Raw genomic sequence first — 17,258 nt, 5'->3', positions numbered from 1 at the left:
AGATACAGTTGTTTAAATGCAATGCATCTTAGTTTCTTAAGTCATGTTCTCACTTCAGTGGCTATGAATTTGTGCAACAAGGAATTTTTTTTCAGATAAGTTGTGTCGTCCCCTTCAGTCACTTTTTCTTTCTCACAATGCTGGACTGTGTAAGATCAGTCTGACACTTTAGTTTTACACTGATGTAATCTGTTGTCTTGCAGTAATCCTTACAGATACAGGCAAGTGCTTTGGATTTCTCTATCTGAACTACCCATGTACAAGCCAGTGAGTTTAAAGAAAATGTGGGTATTTCAGGGTTATATCACAAACACTTCATATGCAGAGTGTCTTGGGTTTGAAATACGCTTGGCAGTTTCCAGCATGTTTTTTTGGGATTTCAGTGTTGTATATTAACTCCTCCGCTTATGGGAGATAGAGTAGAAGGTTCTGCCTTGTGCAGTGCACTTAGCTTCTTGAAGTGTTTTTTGATTGAGCTTTGATCTTTTGGAGGCATGTTGCCATTTATGACTAACTACACATCTGTCTTATCTGCTAGTGATTCTCACAATTCATTGTTGGTTTGCTTTCTGTGGGATAGCAGAGTGAGGCTGTAGAGACAAGCATATCTAATGAATGTTTACTCAAATATCTGCAGGTGATAGTAATTTAATTTTGCATCCATCTCCTATTACTTCGTGAGAATCTAGACTGGATTGTTTTACAGCTTGTTTTGTGCGTGTATGCTTACAGCTGTCTTTTTTGTATGCTTCGGCTTACTTGTGTTTTACAAAGTGTAGCCTAAGGATCTGAGACAAGTACTGCATTTTTGCAATTGTTTGGATCAGGCGGATGGATCCAGGAGTACAAGGTGTGAATGCCTGAACCTATCTTCCTGGTACAGTTGTAGTTATTACACACTATCCCTTGGAAAAGAGAGATTTTTAAGGAGTTAGGAATGAAGGCATGTTGTTCAAGGTGATGATGTTTACCTTCTACACTTAATACGAGCCCAAAACTTGAAAGACTGGGGTATCAAGGGGATATCATTCAAATATATAAAATGATGATTGGTATAAAGGGAAATTCCACACTTTATTGAATCTTCTTCTGTCTCATGATGACTATTTAATAGCTTCTGAAATCCAGCACTCTGAGTAATGCAATTTTTTGGACCTTGCTACCACAAGAAATTGATGTGGATGATGCTTAGTAGGATTCTGAGCAGAACTCTGACCTTTATACCAGTGTGGATGGCATCTAAACTTTAATGAAGTGCTCAGGTGTGAAAGTCCAGAAGAGTGTAATGCAGCCATGGCCCAAAGAGGGCTGGCAGATCAATCCATCACCGCCAGCTCTCTGGTTGCTTCCCTTGGTGTCTGATGATTCAGGGCTGTGATGCTGGGCTGGGGGATGCATGGATAGCTAGGCTTAGTTCTGGATTTTCTCTGCATCTGTTTATTCTGGCTTGTTGTTTTTTAGGCTGAGAGTCTGGGCCTGTTCTCCAAAGTGCTATTATGCAGCAGCAGAAGGCAATAGTTCTTCTTAATGGGTTTCGTAACTAGTAGACTTCAAGTTGTACACTTGCAGTACACTTACCCATCCTCCAAAGTCATTGACACCCCCTTGAAATATATTTATCAGCTAAAATGTGAAATCTAATGGGTATGTTTGTGGCCTGCAAGACTGTAATTAATCACAGCGACACCATTTCTTAATGTAGATTATCTCCCACAGCTGGGAGATTGTGATAAACTAGAAAGACAGATCAATCTAGACTGGTTCCAAGGGAATGAAATGGCTTTATTAACCTTCATATTTAGAAACTGCAGGCATGAGTAATAATAATATCCTAATTTTTTTGGATGGGTTGGGAAGTAATCAAATGGGCATATTTTGTTGGCACAGTTTAGAGATTAATGTTCTGTTTTTTCAAACAAAGTTTAATGAAGCTGATAGTCACGTTTGTGATGTAAATACAAAGGAAGGGGGTGTGAGAACAAGATAGGGTTGACTTTATAGGAAAGAAAGCAAGCCCAGGAAAGTCTGTTCAAGAAGTTTGTTTTATTGCAGTTTGCTGCAGGGGTGGTTTCTTGATTATTTTTTTTTTTCTTCTTCTGCACCCCCCCCCCCTTTGGCTCTCCTCTCTAAAAGGTCCATCCTAATGTTAGCTGTTCACCACCACTAGGATAGTGAATCGCATTACCCAGTGGTTCCTAAGAGCCTTTTGTAAGCCATGGCAGACCAGACTTTTCTGACCCTTGGTGAAGAAGCTTTTAATGGGGTTGACTGGAGTTTTACATGAAGTGAGACCTAAGTTTTAAGACTTAGGAATTAAATATAAGATTTACAGACAGTGTTGCATGCAACTTTGATACAAGCAGAAGCTTCTAGAGCATGCAAGAGTTGTTAGCTGTCTTTTAACTGAATTGAATGAGGCTCGGTACTTAATTGTCAGATTTAGAAATGGTTAAAAATGATGTGTGCCTTTAGAGCTCTCCAAGAAGTTTCTCTAACTTTTAATGGGTGACAGATTTGTAGAGGAAAAAATCACTCTTATCTTCAGCAGCTCAGTCTCTGGGCTAGATTTTGACCTCTGCTACTCTGGCTCAGAATTCAGAGTGATCCTACATCTTGAAACAAGCTTTAAGAAACATCATTTCCCTGTTTAGGGATGACTGCCAGCACTGAAATCTGAATTTGTCCAAGGGACACTTCACCCTGTCCTTTTCCTGTGTTCAAATCTTTCTTTATACCTTGGCTGATGTGAAGAATTATAACTTGTAAACAATGTAAGGTTTTGAGGCTTTCAGTTTCCATATAGAACCTGGGAGCACCCAAAGAAATAGGTAGGAAAAAGGAAAAATACTTTAAAGGTTACTTCTGACTGGACAGTCTGTCTTTGACATGCAGCGTGATTCTGGCTTTCCCTGATAAGCCTTTGTAAAGGGCTTTGAGATCGGAAAGTAAAGAGCCTGATTTCTATGCTGGTTGGTAGATCCCATACCCCTCACTGCTCTTTAGTTTGTTGTAAATTAGTCAATAGAATCACAGAATAGTTTGGGTTGGAGGGACCTGACAGCCCATCCAATTCTCAGCCCCCTGCCAAGGGCAGGGACAGCTCCCACTAGACCAGGTTGCTCAAAGCCCCATCCAGCCTGGCCTTGTGCACTTGCAGGGATGGGGCATCCACAGCTTCTCTGGGCAACCTGTTCCAGGGCCTCACCACCCTCTGAGTAAAGAATTTCTTCCTAATAACTAATCTAACTCTACCCCCTTTTAGTTTAAAGCCATTACCCCTTGCCCTATCGCTACACCCCCTGACAAAGAGTCCCTTCCCAGCTTTCCTGCAGCTCCCTTTAGGCACTGAAGGGCTGATGTGAGGTTTCCTGGAGCCTTCCCTTCTCCAGGCTGAAAACCCCCAGCTCTCTCAGCCTGTCTTCATAGGAGAGGTGCTCCAGCCCCTTGATAATTGGGTAGTAATGCAAAGCTGTTAAATATCAAACTTCAGAAGTGTTTTAAGTCCACCTGAGCATTGGATTTAATCTTTATTTGCAGCCTTTTCTTCTCTCCATCTGTTGTTGGAGAATATCAGGGTGTTCCCTGCAGCAGCCCAGCCCCTGTGCTTACCATTTCTTGCAGAAACTTTGTGCTGTGTTTCTTCAGGTGTTTTTTTTCCTGTGGATCTTTTAAGATTCTTGTCAGGCAAATAACACAACTGAACAGAAGTCCAAAAATCAATGCATGGAACAATTATCTGCTGGTGGTAATTGCTGGGAGAAGCGTGGAGGAAGTGACCTGTTGCTGCTGTATCCAAGGAGTGACTAGCATAAGGACGGCAGCAGATGCTGTGCTCCAAGCCAAATAAATGTGTTTGGATAAGGTGTTAAGAGGTACTGTAAATGCATCCATGTTCTGCTAGATGAACGCTGCAGATCGGTTGTTCAGCAGTGCAGCTGCCAGTAAGCCTGTCCACATGTAGTCTCCAATCAAACCTTATTTATTGCGACTTCCCAGGGGTCAGAATAGATTGTAAGTGGCTCTTGACTGCAGGAAGTGTACAGCCTCCAGCTTGTTCAGTGCCCTGCTCCTCTGCGTGAAGGACAGCACCCCTTACAGACAGTGGGAGCTGTTTTGTCTTTCCTGTTGCAAGGTGAGCCATGATTTTGTTTTCTTTGACATTTGAGCTGACAAAGCAGGCAAAGTTTGAGGGATGCTCTACGGGGCTCTTCGATGCCTGTTTTCCCAATTGCTAATTGTCTAGTTTGTTTTCTTACAGTCAATGAAGACTTACTATGGTAGAAACCAGGTAACTTCCTTTTGGGTTTATAGTTATTACAAGAATATTATATGAATTAAGAGTACTTTATTAATCTTGTGTCCTTTATCTAATAATTCTGAGAAGGTGGCTAGTGCAAATCATTGAGCAGGCTACGGGACAGAACTGTTAATTTGGCTGCTTGGAAGACATGGATATACTCGGGGAAGTGGGAGGAAGAGCAAATAGGGACTTGTTTGCTGCTCTCCGGTTAGCTCTGGCTCCTGCTGATCATGAGCTTGAATGTGGTCTTTGGCTGAATGGTCTTCCTGAGAAATCCAACCCAAGGGGGGAGTCGTGCTTGGGACTCTCATTTCCCTAGGGAAAGTGTCAAGCGCTTTTGCCTTTTAGCACCGTTTCATAACCTGAATGATCATTTTATGGTTAAATGCTTTCCTGCTTGACAGGAATTGTGAAGACGAAATGCAAGCTGCGTCTCTAAGGTAGTTACGGGAGCTGGCAACTTCTCTTGCTCACACCTGACCTGTGTCAGTGCACTAGTCTGCACTGAATGCCTTCCCTTCTCTGGAAGACACTCAGTGTTTCTAATACAAAAGAGCAGTATGGAGTCCAGCCAACTTCATTGCTTACAAAGGTTGTCCTTTCCAGACCAGGTATTGATAGTAGGAAACGTGCCTCTAGCTGGTATTAGCTCAGATTGTTGACTGGAGGCTGCTTCAAACATAGCCAATGATCACAGAATAGAAATTCCTAACTCTCTTTTTGAATGTGTGCATGATGTTTTAGCTGCTTGAAAGATTGATGTTGAAGTGAAATGTCCTTTTGTCCTTTCCCCCCCCCCCCCGCCCCAAGCTGTATGGAAAAAGAAATGGAATGGAGAAGTCTTTTATGGAGCCATTTAAAAAAAGTGTGCAAAATATGGCAAGACCCTCAAAAAAAAGTGTGCTTACATGTTCTGTGTGTGAAAAAGCAAAGTGGACTATAGCAGAAAGTCTTGCTGGCTTTAGGCTGAGCTGAGCACTTCAGGACACTTGTTAAATCTCGTTTCCTAGGTTTTAGTTTTGATTATTGTAGCACAGAAGAAAGGAATAATGTGAATATATGCCCCAGTTTTCAAATATAAGCTAGTCACTTTTGGGTGGAGACAGACAGACTTTTAGTTTTGATTCTTCTGTTTCCTTTGAAAAATCAGTCTTTATGGTGTGTCCAAGGAAGCTTCCCAAATCAAACAAATGTCGACAGAGTCATGAAGTAGCACATGAAATGCAGACATGGTTTAACTACACCTTGTAAAACCTTCCCTACAGCGAAGCAGTGATATTATAGCTCAGTGAAGCAATCTCAAAAACCCTTTTGTAGCCCTGCATATATACTTTAGAGTTGTGGTCTGGAAATTTTTGTCCTTGAGGATTCTGTCTGATGCTGTACTACAAGAAAATGGACATTGGTGGGATCATTCATCTTTCTGTGCTTCACGGAGGGTGTGCTGTGCCCCTTACAAGCTGATTCAGTTAGGTAGCTGCATAATCCTTCTGTCGTTACTTGTCTGCTTGAGGTTGGGTTTTAAAACGAATCCTCAGTGCTTTTGTGTGTGTCCAAAAATCTCAGCGCTGACTCTTCAAACAAAGAAAATGCAGGATTCCCTCAACAGGGCCTGAGCTGCAGTTGTGTTTGGATAGCAGCCTTTCTTTGGATGGCACCCAGTACCTGCTGCCTGAGAATGATGCACGGGGCCTTGGGCTATTGTATAGCGTAGCAAGGTAGGTGTGGATGGAAACTTCTTTCCAGATCTTTACTGAAAAGTCATAAAGGTATCTATTGTAGGAGAAAATACCTCCTCAGTTTTTGTTTTTATCTATCAGAACTTCTCAGGGGCTTTCTCCACTTTAGGGACACATCTTGAAAATACGTACCATGGCTCTTGCTTTTGATCAAGCCGCCTCCTATTTCAGTCCGTGGCAAAGGAATGGATTGCCAAGTTCTCTGTCTCTCAGCTGTCAGGCTTTTCTCTGTTGTCTGCTTTTTGCTTCGGTTCAGGCTCTTTGCTTAACTGGGCAGTGATGTATGGAGTGGGTATGTAACCTGTGATTATGTAGGCACCAGTAGCTATTTTTAATAAGATTTTCTTGCTGTTAGGGTGTTTGCTGGTTCAGTGATTACTCAATCCAAGTTTCTAATACTTACTTTTGTTCTCACTTGCAAATGCTCAGGGCCATTTTTAGTGATGACTGACAGCAGTTAGAGTATCCCACGGTGATGTAAGAGTGACAGGGCATTTACTCCATGGACTGAGCAGTTCCATTTCTGTTTGCAACCACTGGGCTGTGTGACAGCCAGCTCTCTGTATCTGGAGCAGCAGGCTAGCAGTCTTCTCCATCTGTTCAGGAGCTTCTATGGAGCCTATGTCCTGTCCTGCTCTTGTGGAAAGGTTGATCCGTCAGGAAACCAGTGCCTGTAGCGCCAGAGATAGCTGGGCCTGAACCAGGGGAAGCTTGTCAGCTTTGACTATCCTCTTGTCACTGGGGTATTGCTTCCAGAGTGCTGCTTGGTGGAGGTTTCAACTCTTCATTCATGTAATTTGTGAACTTCAATACTTCATTTAACCACTCCCCTGGGAAAGTTTTACTAATGCTTCTTGCTGCCAGGCAATCTTTTCCTGATAACCTTGCCAACATTTTTCCCTTAGCTCCAGTTCTGTTTCTCATGTCTCCAGCCGCTGATGTATTACTGTTTTCTTAACGTTTCTGCCTTTCATTTTTTAGAAGATCCTAGAGCCTTTTGATGGATGAGGCTGTAAATCATGACAATGCCAGGGTTCCCTCCCGTTTGCCCAGTGAGAGGCTAAGTAGGAAATAAGTTCAGACAGAATTGGGATATATTTTTGGGTGTTTTCCTTCCAGGGGCAAAAACTTCTCAGGGAACGTATTTTTTTTCAGCTCTGGGACATAAATAGAGCCATGAGGCTAAAAATGCTAAGTTAAGTTAGTTTAAGGGAATACTTTTGTGTGGAGTTCACACTGAACTTCCCTTTTTCTTTTTTTTTCCCCTGCCCACAATAGTAGTCTGGAAAGCATTTGACAGACACCAAGCACCGTGATGTCCTGGAGAGAGCAGCTCAAAGAGGAGAAGTGGCAGTAGCATGTCCTGTTGGTCACGCTGACCAGATTTGAAAGTGACTGTGGATGAGTTTCCTAGGGAGATTTGTAGGAAATCCTTTGAAGCACTTGAACTGTGGCCTGTGAGAGGGGCAGCAGCACCTCTGCCTTGGCAGGGAATGCTGAGGTCCTTGTTTGTGTCTGTGCCAGATTTTCGCTGCCTGCGCACAAAGTACGTGCTGCTCGTGTCTGTGCTGCCTGTATGGCAAGAAACGGAAGGACTTTCGTCTTCACTTGCAGAGGAGTCGATCATTAGTCCCTACATGTGGGACTTGATGCCCTTACTCAGACCTGCTTGGATGACAGCAGGCGGAAACTCCTGCAGGCTGCAGCAAGAGCTGTGCTGAACTCTGAGTTATCAAGAAACTGGGAGGAACTCATGGGGCTTCCTGTCTGTGGGCTCTCATCGGTGAATACAGACCAGGGGATTACTTCAGTTTTCTGGCAGGGAAGTATTTCAAGGGCACAAAAAGCTGGCTCTTGTCAGTGCTCGCTTAATTTGTTACAGAAAGACAGTAACTTGCTTTAGATTTACTATGGGACTTCCTGCTAAATCACTAGAACTCCAGAAGTTTGCTCTGTGCAAAGTTAACTTTGTTGTCTGCACTCAAACCCTAAAAATAGATATGAAAGGTTTCTTAAGCAAATCAGTGAAACTCACGGGGGTGTGAATTCGGTTTCCCCTAAGAAATATTTGAAGCCAATCACTTGCCAAGCAGAACAACTCAGGTATTGCAGTTCAGAGGAAAAAAATGATTATTTTGTTTGCAGGCTTTCACATCAAGATGAAAGGGGGAAAAAATATTAACATCCTCTCTGAGGGGGAAATGATTCTTGAAATAAACGTGTTTCTGCCTTGCCAGTAAAGCAATTTTATTTATTTGTTCTTATGTTTAGGTACTTCTCTCAGCTATTGCAGTGATAGGCATGACAGGCAGGTAGAAATGCAAACTCTTTAATTCAGAAGGACTTTCCCGGTATCTGAAGGCTGGCTTGGATAGGATGCTGTCTTTGTAGTTAAGTGAATCGCTGTGTTTCTTAATATTATGATGTGCTACATAATGCATATTGAGTTCTGGGGGGGTTTAACCTGGCATGAGATAGCAGAGTGGATGTGCCAGCATGTGTCTACTCACAAATCCTTCATGGTGTCTTGCTTTGGCAAGCTAATGAATCTGTGCTGGGATAGTGCCTTTCGTTCTTAAGTGGATGGTCGTGCCTAGTTGTCGGTTAAATGATGTGGGAGAAGCTCTTAGTTTAAGAATTAATAGTTAAAAGATGAGGATTTTTATCTCCTCTCTTCCTTATGCATGAGGCTTTTCCAGTAACATTAATATTTTATTTCTGAACAGCCTTGATGCTAAATGATGCTAGACTTAGTGCTGGGCCCTGCACTCGGCTCACAACAGCCCCATGAGGTGATACAGGCCTGGGGAAGAGTGGCTGGAAAGCTGCCCGGTGGAAAAGGACCCAGGGGTGCTGCTCGAGAGCCGGCTGAACACGAGCCAGCGGTGTGCCCAGGTGGCCAAGGGGGCCAACGGCAGAAACAGCGTGGCCAGCAGGACTAGGAGGGAAGAGGTCTTCACGATCAAAGTCCACCAAGGGGATTGTCCCCTGTACGCAGCACTGGTGGAGCTGCATCTTGAATATGGTGTTCAGTTTGGTGCCCTGCACTGCAAGAAGGATATTGAGTTGCTCGAGCATGTGCAGAGAAGAGCAACAAAGCTGGTGAAGGGACGGGAAAACAAGATGTATGAGGAGCGGCTGAGGGAACTGGGGTCATTTAGTCTGGAGAAGAGAGGCTGCAGGGAGACCTCATCACTCTGTAACTGCCTGAAAGGAGGGTGCAGCAAGGAGGGTATTGCTCGCTTTTCTCACGTGACAATTGATATGATGCAAGGCAGTGGCTTCAAGTTGTACCAGGGGAGGTCTAGATTGGATATCAGGAAGAACTTTGTCATGGCAAAGGGGGGTTAAACATTGGAACAGGCTGCCCAGGTGGAGGAGTCCCCATCCCTGGAGGTATTTAAGAGATGCGTGAAGGTGGCCCTAAGGGACGTGGTTTAGTGATGGGGCATGGTAGGTCAGGTTGATGGTTGGATTTTGTGATCTTGAAGGTCTTTTTCCAACCCGGATGACTCTACAGTTCTCTGACGATTAAGTCGATGGATGGATATGAGCTTTCAAACTCAACAGCATAAAAGTACTTCATAGAGCCAACCTTCCAGGGGAGTTTTAATGTGTTATAGAAACCAATGCAGTCTACCTATTTAAAAGAAAAAAGTAACCTACAGCTTTTCAGCAAACTGTGTGAAGGAAAAGTGAAAGATGGAAGCTGCTTTCTCCTTCAGTATGGCCCAAGTTGTGTTACTGGTCACTAGAAAACACCTTCCTGCGCAGCCTCACTGAAACCGTAGACAAAGCTTTATTCAACATGAGGAGAGGTAATAACTTCTGTCCCTAAATGTTTTACTTTCCTCTTTCCTTCTCAAGTATTATGAACTTTACTTTGTTCTGGAACCCCAAGACTTTTTTTTCTTCTGGGTTACCTTTAATTGCCTTCTGAAGTTTTGCTTGGGTACAAAAGGCATCTGTATGTTTAGGGACGGCTGGGTTACTTTGTGAAGAACACAGTTTGGCAAGCCGAGCGCACTGGTTTCATTAGTGATGCGAACAGTTGGTGGGTAAACTTGGAAGCATTTGTATGAACTTCTTGATGTCTTTGGCGCAAAAGACACTTGGATGTGAAATAGCCTGTTTTGTAGAAACAGAATGTCCTCTGTTGGTTTTTGTTTGTTGTTTATCCGTAACTTCTCTAATATTTCAAAAAAGCCATAAAGGACTGACAGATTACAAGTTGCATGAAATATCAAAGTAATTATTTACACTTTCATGCTTCTTTGTGCAGACATAAAGTAATAAATACCCATAAAGTCTCAGAAGTGACACTTATACAGCAGGGGATTCACAATTTTTTACGTGCTGGGATTTGTTTGTTTCTCCTTCTTTTAACTTTATGCTAATACCTGATATTCTTGTGTTTGTTTTTAAGTAAACTCCAAGAGCTTAAGCATGTTTATAAAGCAGCATCTGTTGAAAGCCAAACTTGTGGGATGCAGCAGCTTCTGTCTGGAGTTGACTGCTGAGGGGGAAAATAGCCTTTTCTGGCAGGGTCTTTGGTGATCACTGAATTTTGGTGGTGCTCTCGGCTGTCCTTTTAGGTGACTTGTGGAGAGCAGCTTCTAGTCTAAACTCTTGGGCTGTCCAAATCACTGTAGTGATGTGGCTTTCTTCCACGGTCTGTCCCAAATAACTGGGACAATAGCTGCTTTGTCACGCCAAGCAGCTGCATTTCCAAACAGGATGGTTTGTTCCTTCGGGTCTGCATGCTGTGGAGAGGTGAGGTTACTGTGCAATCGCAAAACCCATGGGTTTAAAGCCTGGAGTCCCTCCTGCTTCCAGATGAGATTCAAGCACCTTGTTTCTTAAAATGTCGTAGGGAATTTTCTTGCTGTGTTAGAACAAATCTAGAGTGTCACGTATGGATCTTTTTCTCTTATTTTAATTCGTTGTCCTAAATGACTCAAGGGTCGGTGACAGATGGGAAGACGGATAAAATGCAGGATTACATGAATGCAGAATTCATGTTTGGGCACTCGTGTAGGGTTTTAAGTCTAGCAGGTCTGTCAGGACTGGTTGAACTGTGCCACAGTGCTTAAAACGTGATGTTTCAATCTAAGTGGTTGTAATTCACTGTCTTTAAACAGAGAGAACGTGAGCTTGAGGAAGGAGTTGTTGGAACGAGCTTGTCTGGAGAGACCGCCGGGAGGAAGGAGGCAGGTGAAAAGAGAGAGATGATAACTGCAGCTCTGAGAGACGCGCTCACAAAGCAAGGTGAGGTTCTGTCAGCCTGGGCAGTAGTCCTGGATTAGTGGTGGGCTGTTAACAGAGCAAGTGAAAGCCTATTTTCTCTTAAAGATGCTGCTCTGGACTGTGAGTCCTGGTAGGCTCTAACCAGAGGCAAGAGAAATTAGGCTAGGGCTGTCTGTATCTGCATTCCATGGGGGAAGAAACTAAAGCTGTGTAATGCATCTCAGCGTGATGCACAGTAAAGTGTGGGGAGAGCAGCAGAATTCTCAGGGTATAATACTTCTGCTAAGTCAGCTTGAGATAGAAGATAGTCCTATGTGCCTCACGCTCCTAAGTGTAGGCTTCTGTAAGAATATTTAAAGATTAGATTTGTTTCTGTCTTGCATTTTAGTTCCATGCTTTTATTTCAGTTTCAAATGCCTCTGATTTTTTGGCACTAAAACTTTATTTCCAAAAAGGATAGTCTATCCAACTTCATCTGCTAGATGATTAGGTTAATGGCTCTCCTATGAGTTGTAATGAACAGTGTTAATGAGCTAACAGAGGACAAGTCTTTTAAAACAGAGGGCAAGCATGGGAGGAGCCAAGCCAACAGCAATGCAGTTCAAAACCCTCAGCTGTGAGTGGTAAAGCCAGGAGAAGTGATGTGAGCTGCCCTGTGCTGCTCTGTCACTGCAGTTAGAGACTAAAGGGAGCCTGTGTGATTTTTTTCAGGATGAGGGTACTCAGTTCTCTTGCCCGCTGAATCAATAGCCTTTCTCCTGATGTGTCGGAAAAGGCACTTTGGTCACTGTAGTGGAGACACATCGCTGCAGAGCTGGGCTCTGAAGTTCTGACCACATTCTATGTCAGTCCAGCAGCCGTGGGATCACAACACGTTTGCTCCACAGGATCTCAGTTGTTCTTCAGCCTGAGGTTTTGTAGATGGCTGGTGTTGTGTTCTGCCTATTGTGTCTGACTCGTTTGGTTGTTTTTTCATTAACCTTAGTGCAGTTGTAAAACAGAGCTGTTCTTTCATTTGGCCTGCAGATTTAAAGAATCCAACAAAGGCTTCTTTAAAACGAGACTTGGAATAGTAGTGACCGTGCCTCATCCTCATGTCCACAGTGGCATTGCTGCTGGTTGGAGCCAGCGGAGGGCTGCAGGAGGCTGGTTCAATGCTTCTCAGCTTTGATTCCGAAGGCTGTGATATGGTGGCAGTTGCAGAGCAGCTTGAGAAGTCTTACAGGCTTGTATTTGTACTTGTTTTTGTTATTACTGTGTGTGATCAGAAAGGCTAATCACTCTGCCCACAAGGGTGTTGGGAAGATGGGTGAATTTGGCTGGCAGGGCTGGGGAGTGGGCTGCTGGAGACTTCTGGACTTCTTCTCACCTCCCTGCTTCTAGAGCTGGCCAGCAGGGAGCTGAGTGCGTGCTCTGCTGTGGGTCCATTGTTTTGAGAGGGTAGGGGCCACTGCTTCCATGGGGGTGTACAGAGTGCCCCAAGCATCTCAGCTCCTGCATGAGGTGCCAGGAGCCCTAGAAGGGATGTAGAAGTGGCCTGTGGGTACTGGGGTGTGGGTGCATGGTTTTGAGCAACTGCCCTGCCTGGATGCTCTTCTCGGGGTGCAGTGCTCTGTCTTGGCTCTTTGTTAGGCCAGGGTGGTCACAGGGGTTGTTGTGGGAGCACTTCATGGCCCGGCTCGCTATGACCAGGTCGTTACTGGTTCCGTTTTGGGGAGTGAATGAAATGGTGGGGTATTAGTGCTGTACACAAGTGGTAGTTTGAAAAATAATGCTGGAGGGAAGGTCACATTGCTGCCGGATTTTTTTTTTCGATGCAAAGGCATTTTCTCCAAATAACTGGGATTTCCTTGTGGTGTTCCAGAGACAGGAATTCATTATTCAGATAAGTTCTATTTTGAAAGTAAGTATTTCTCTATTCCTTTTGCATTCAGGGTAGTGCCAACAGTGGATCATCTGGTTGGGGGTCTCCTCACCTAAATCTGCAGTTTGAAAGGCTTAAAACTACTGTGCATGTAATTTCAGTTATGACTGCCTCTTGCTGATGCAACCCTCCCCTCCTTTCCTCTGCCTCTCACATAATTCTTTAATGGTTGCTTTTGGAAGAGAAATCTACCTTTCTCTTCTTGTGCTGTAGCTCTTTTCTGCAAATAATATGCCAGGACAAGCTTATGTGGCTACAAAAATAAAGCAACTCGCACCTTCCCTCGGCACCATCCCCCCCAAAATAACGGTGCAGTGTTGTCAGAAGATCATCGGATTTAGCGACAACTGGTTGCTTTGGGTATGGGTTCAGTGTCTCTTCAAGATTATCCCTAAGGGCATAATTAGCCCAAGAGAAGGAAAAAACAGTAGTAGTGATTCAGAAGAAAGCTGTTCTTTTGAACTGTAGTTGCATAACAGAAATAACAGAAGTTTGCCTTTGAACAGCATCTCTTCAGACTACTGTAACACTTTTATTTTTTAATCACCTTCAGACAAATTTAGCTCCTTCCTGTACGTAAACTGAGTATTGCTTAATAGTTTTATTTTAGCACTAGCAGTGGATTTCAGCTAAATATAATCTAAAATATTGAATTGTGTAGGTGTAAGCCCTTGTAGTTGTCTGGTTGCAAATACCTTTATAAAAGGTGCTCTGAAATAGCTGTTTCTTTGAAAGTCGTAGCTGGTCTGGTGCTGTGAGCAAATGCTGATTCCCTTCCCCTCGGTGTTCAGTCTTGCATAAAATACACATACAGCATGAACTACTTAGTACTTGCAAGTAACAAATATAGCTGGAAAGAGAGAGGGGCTGACAGTATGTTAATGCTTTAGTTGCCTCATCTGTTTAGGTCGATGTCATGAAATTAACTGAAAATAGAAGCAAACCTTTCATACGGATGTTTCCTGTGGTGATTAGTAGGCGCAGCCTAACTTACTTTCTCATTTGCTTTCTACAGTTGCTTGTAGAGTCTTGAAACAATCCTGGCTGGGCTGAAAGTTGTATTTTTTTCTTAATCTGCTCATACTCTCTTTCCAACATGTTCTTTGTTTTGTTCTCTTTAACTGTGTGTACTGCTAAACACGACTGTTTCTTGTAACTGTGTAGTAGGTAATAACACAACAGGAATGGATTACAGTTACCCAAAGACAGACCCCACGGACATTTATTAAATTATTTTGTTGCTTCTTTGCTATTGCGAGTGCCGTTTTGCTGCAGCCCAGTTGGATTATCCTGCTTCTACTGGTTAAATGTGCCTAAAATTTAGCACCAGTGTGTCCATGATCTCTATTTCACTTGCGTCCAAAGGCAAGTGCTTATTCAGAGATGGCTGCTATCTGAAATAGTATGGGCAAGTGCTTATTCAGAGATGGCTGCTATCTGAAATAGTATGGGCTACTTCAGTAACTGCATTCTTTCATGCTCTGGCTTCCTGCTCGATGTAAAGATATGCTTTGAGCTGTGTTTTTCAGCGTGTATTAGAAATCTGGAGGCTGACTTCAGAAGAATATCGAAAACCGAGCTTTTCAAGTGCTTATCGATCTTGTTTGAGATTAGGTTTTCAGAAGTAGTGAAGTAGTCAGTAGCTTTTACTGCCCATTCTTGGACTGATTTTTTCAGTGCCTACTGCTCTGAGCTTCTGACGGTCTCTGTTTGGCTCGTGCTGAGCTGTTAGTGCTCTGGCGTTGGGAATCAAATCCACTGCACGGAGAAGTTGCCCAGAGATCGGTGCTGCCGGATGTATGCTTCCGCAGGCTGTGCACCAAAATGTTTGTATGTGTCTTTGGGTTTTGGTGTGATTTATGTGTAGCTCTGAAACTCCAGGTGGCACTAACAGCTCACAGCTGGGTCGGGGATTAGTATCACTGGTGCAGGCTCTGAAGTGTACCACAGAATTCAGTTATTGGCTATGGGAAAATTAAAAATTAGTTTGAAAAACACAAAATTCTTCTGTGAATACCTGTGAGCAGGGTAAACGTAATGACTGAAACCAGGCAAAGTTAAGCCTGCTAGATTTTCTTGCTGTTCCTTAAAAATATTTGTGTAAACAAATGGGGAATACACAGTTAACGGGGAAGAATCCAGGAAGCAGAAGATGCTCAAGTCCCACAGTGTGGAAGCTGCCAAGAGCTGGTGGTGAGCTGACTGCAATACTAATGTGCTGGCGCAGATGTAGCAGCTTATCAGTAGCGGATTAGATAGCCAAAACTCAGCTTTGTGGGCCTGATTCTTCCCTTGTGTGCAGTTATTGGAGTTGGTGGTTACCCATATATAACAGAGGAAAACGAGTATAAGGTCACTTATATTTGAAGTTCACCCGTTATTTTTAGGTTTTGGAAGGGCTTTGGAGAGTATTGGTCTTTGAAATTAAGTCTATTAAGCTGGAACAAAGTACAAGATGTATTCAGGCAAGGATAAAATTTGCTGTCTTTTCTTCATAACACAGCACTTTCCCCAAGCAAGGGATCACCATCTTTGTACAAATGGATATGTAGAGAAAGAAATGTGCTCAGAATGACTGAAACTTTCTTTAAAAGCCAGCACAATCTCTTCTCTAATAACGTTAGTTCTCTGTGTGTTAGTTCGGGCTACTTAAGGAAAAGAGCTGTGCAGGCTGGTTGCCTTCTTCCACTTAAACCTTTTGACCTGGCAGGACAGTTTCTGCTAAAGCTGACAGTGATTTTTAAGTTCTTAAAGATAGTGAGAACTTCCGAAATGTTTCAATTTTGAGAATTCAGGTTTTTGAATCTTCTTATGAACAAAGAGGAGAGATGGAGACTCTTCTTTCTCACTTAATGCCCAGACCTCCAAGCTATGCCCCATCGCGTTTGGTTGGCTGGTTGCTGCTGGTCGGCAAGGGTTTAGCTGTAGGCTGGGCACATTTGCTGCATCCTACGCAGTCATCAGGCCAGTCAAAATAGGTAAAGGACATGAGAGGAGCTGGAGTTACGAGGCAGGGGTACGGGAGGCACTGTGGGGATCTGAAGGTCTTCCACGGGAGGGTGGGTGGGTGAGAGGGCAGCCTGAGGTCCTGGCCATGGAGCTGTTGCTCTGTGCCGAGCTGGGGCTGCTGGCTGGGCCAGTGCAGGGCGTGTTTCTAGGGAAGCTGGTTCTTCTTTGAGACAGCCTGTTCGAGAGTCCCACCATGTTTTCTCATGCTTTGCTTGCTTTTCAGCCAGAAAAAGGATTGGATCTGTTCTCCTCCTCAGTGGAGCTAGTCTTCCCAGCCTCCCAAAGGTGTAGGTCCTTCTGCTACTCAGTTAATTGAGTGGCTTGTCTTGCAGGTCTTTATCTGTGCAGTGTCTGGGAGCAATGGGGGGGTGACTTCTGTCCACAGCATGTTTGTTCTGTTCTCTGATGTGCTCTGGTGAATGCGGGTGGATGTCTGTGAAGATGGCTTTTTGGGGGTAGAGGGCAGCTGTTCTCATCTTGGGATGGCAAAGCCAGTGTGGAAGTTGGTGAAACTATCAGGGCTAAGGGGCTAATGGACATCCCATTTCTCAATCTCCTCCATGGCAAGAGGTCTCAAGGACTTGCATTTGATTTGGAGGTTAAATTAAAATGGGATGAGCTGCCATGCTGTAGATGCCCATGGCCTCGCTTCTTGAAGACGAGGCATGCCCTGCTGGAGTTGCTTCTGGTGGAGGTCAAGAGCATCACTCCTTCACGGCAAACATTCTACAACAGCTCTGCAGATGGTCTGTCTTAGACTTTGCTTTGTCAAAGGTGCCAGGTACAGACAGGTTTTCTTTTGTTTTCCTTCAGCACTAGCTGATGCAGGCAAAAATATCAGTGGTCTCTGTGTCTGTCTGTCAAAAGCAGAATTTGACTAGATATCATACATTTGAGTATTGGAGGTTTTATATTAATTTGCCCTTGGTGCCCTGGCAGTTCAGTGCTGCAAAGGAAACAGTGCTCTTGGATTAAAATGGATACCTGGGTTTAAGTGAAAACCCAGACCTTAAGAATTTACTGTCTCCTTCATGGTCAG

At 43.8% G+C, this 17,258-nt stretch overlaps 1 protein-coding gene across 6 annotated transcripts in view; it reads left to right on the top strand.

Annotated features, from left to right (window-relative positions):
- The window catches only part of TYW1B (tRNA-yW synthesizing protein 1 homolog B), a gene marked incomplete at its 5' end in the record, with an annotated part of 108,178 nt that overhangs the window by 11,602 nt on the left and 79,318 nt on the right, over window positions 1-17,258 (top strand). For 5 of the 6 annotated variants that reach the window (XM_080562857.1, XM_080562858.1, XM_080562859.1 and 2 more), the window contains one exon: window positions 11,181-11,307. The exons of the other annotated variant lie outside the window; for it this stretch is intronic. In XM_080562857.1, coding sequence (XP_080418983.1) covers window positions 11,181-11,307 — 127 coding nt within the window. The remainder of the gene's footprint in view (window positions 1-11,180; window positions 11,308-17,258) is intronic. 6 annotated transcript variants of the gene reach the window in all.

The sequence above is a fragment of the Anser brachyrhynchus genome (assembly GCF_964034855.1).
Source record: "Anser brachyrhynchus genome assembly, chromosome: 20".
Lineage (NCBI taxonomy): Eukaryota > Metazoa > Chordata > Aves > Anseriformes > Anatidae > Anser > Anser brachyrhynchus.
Note: the sequence above shows the minus strand (reverse complement) of the source record. Positions and strands in the feature narration are given on the sequence as shown.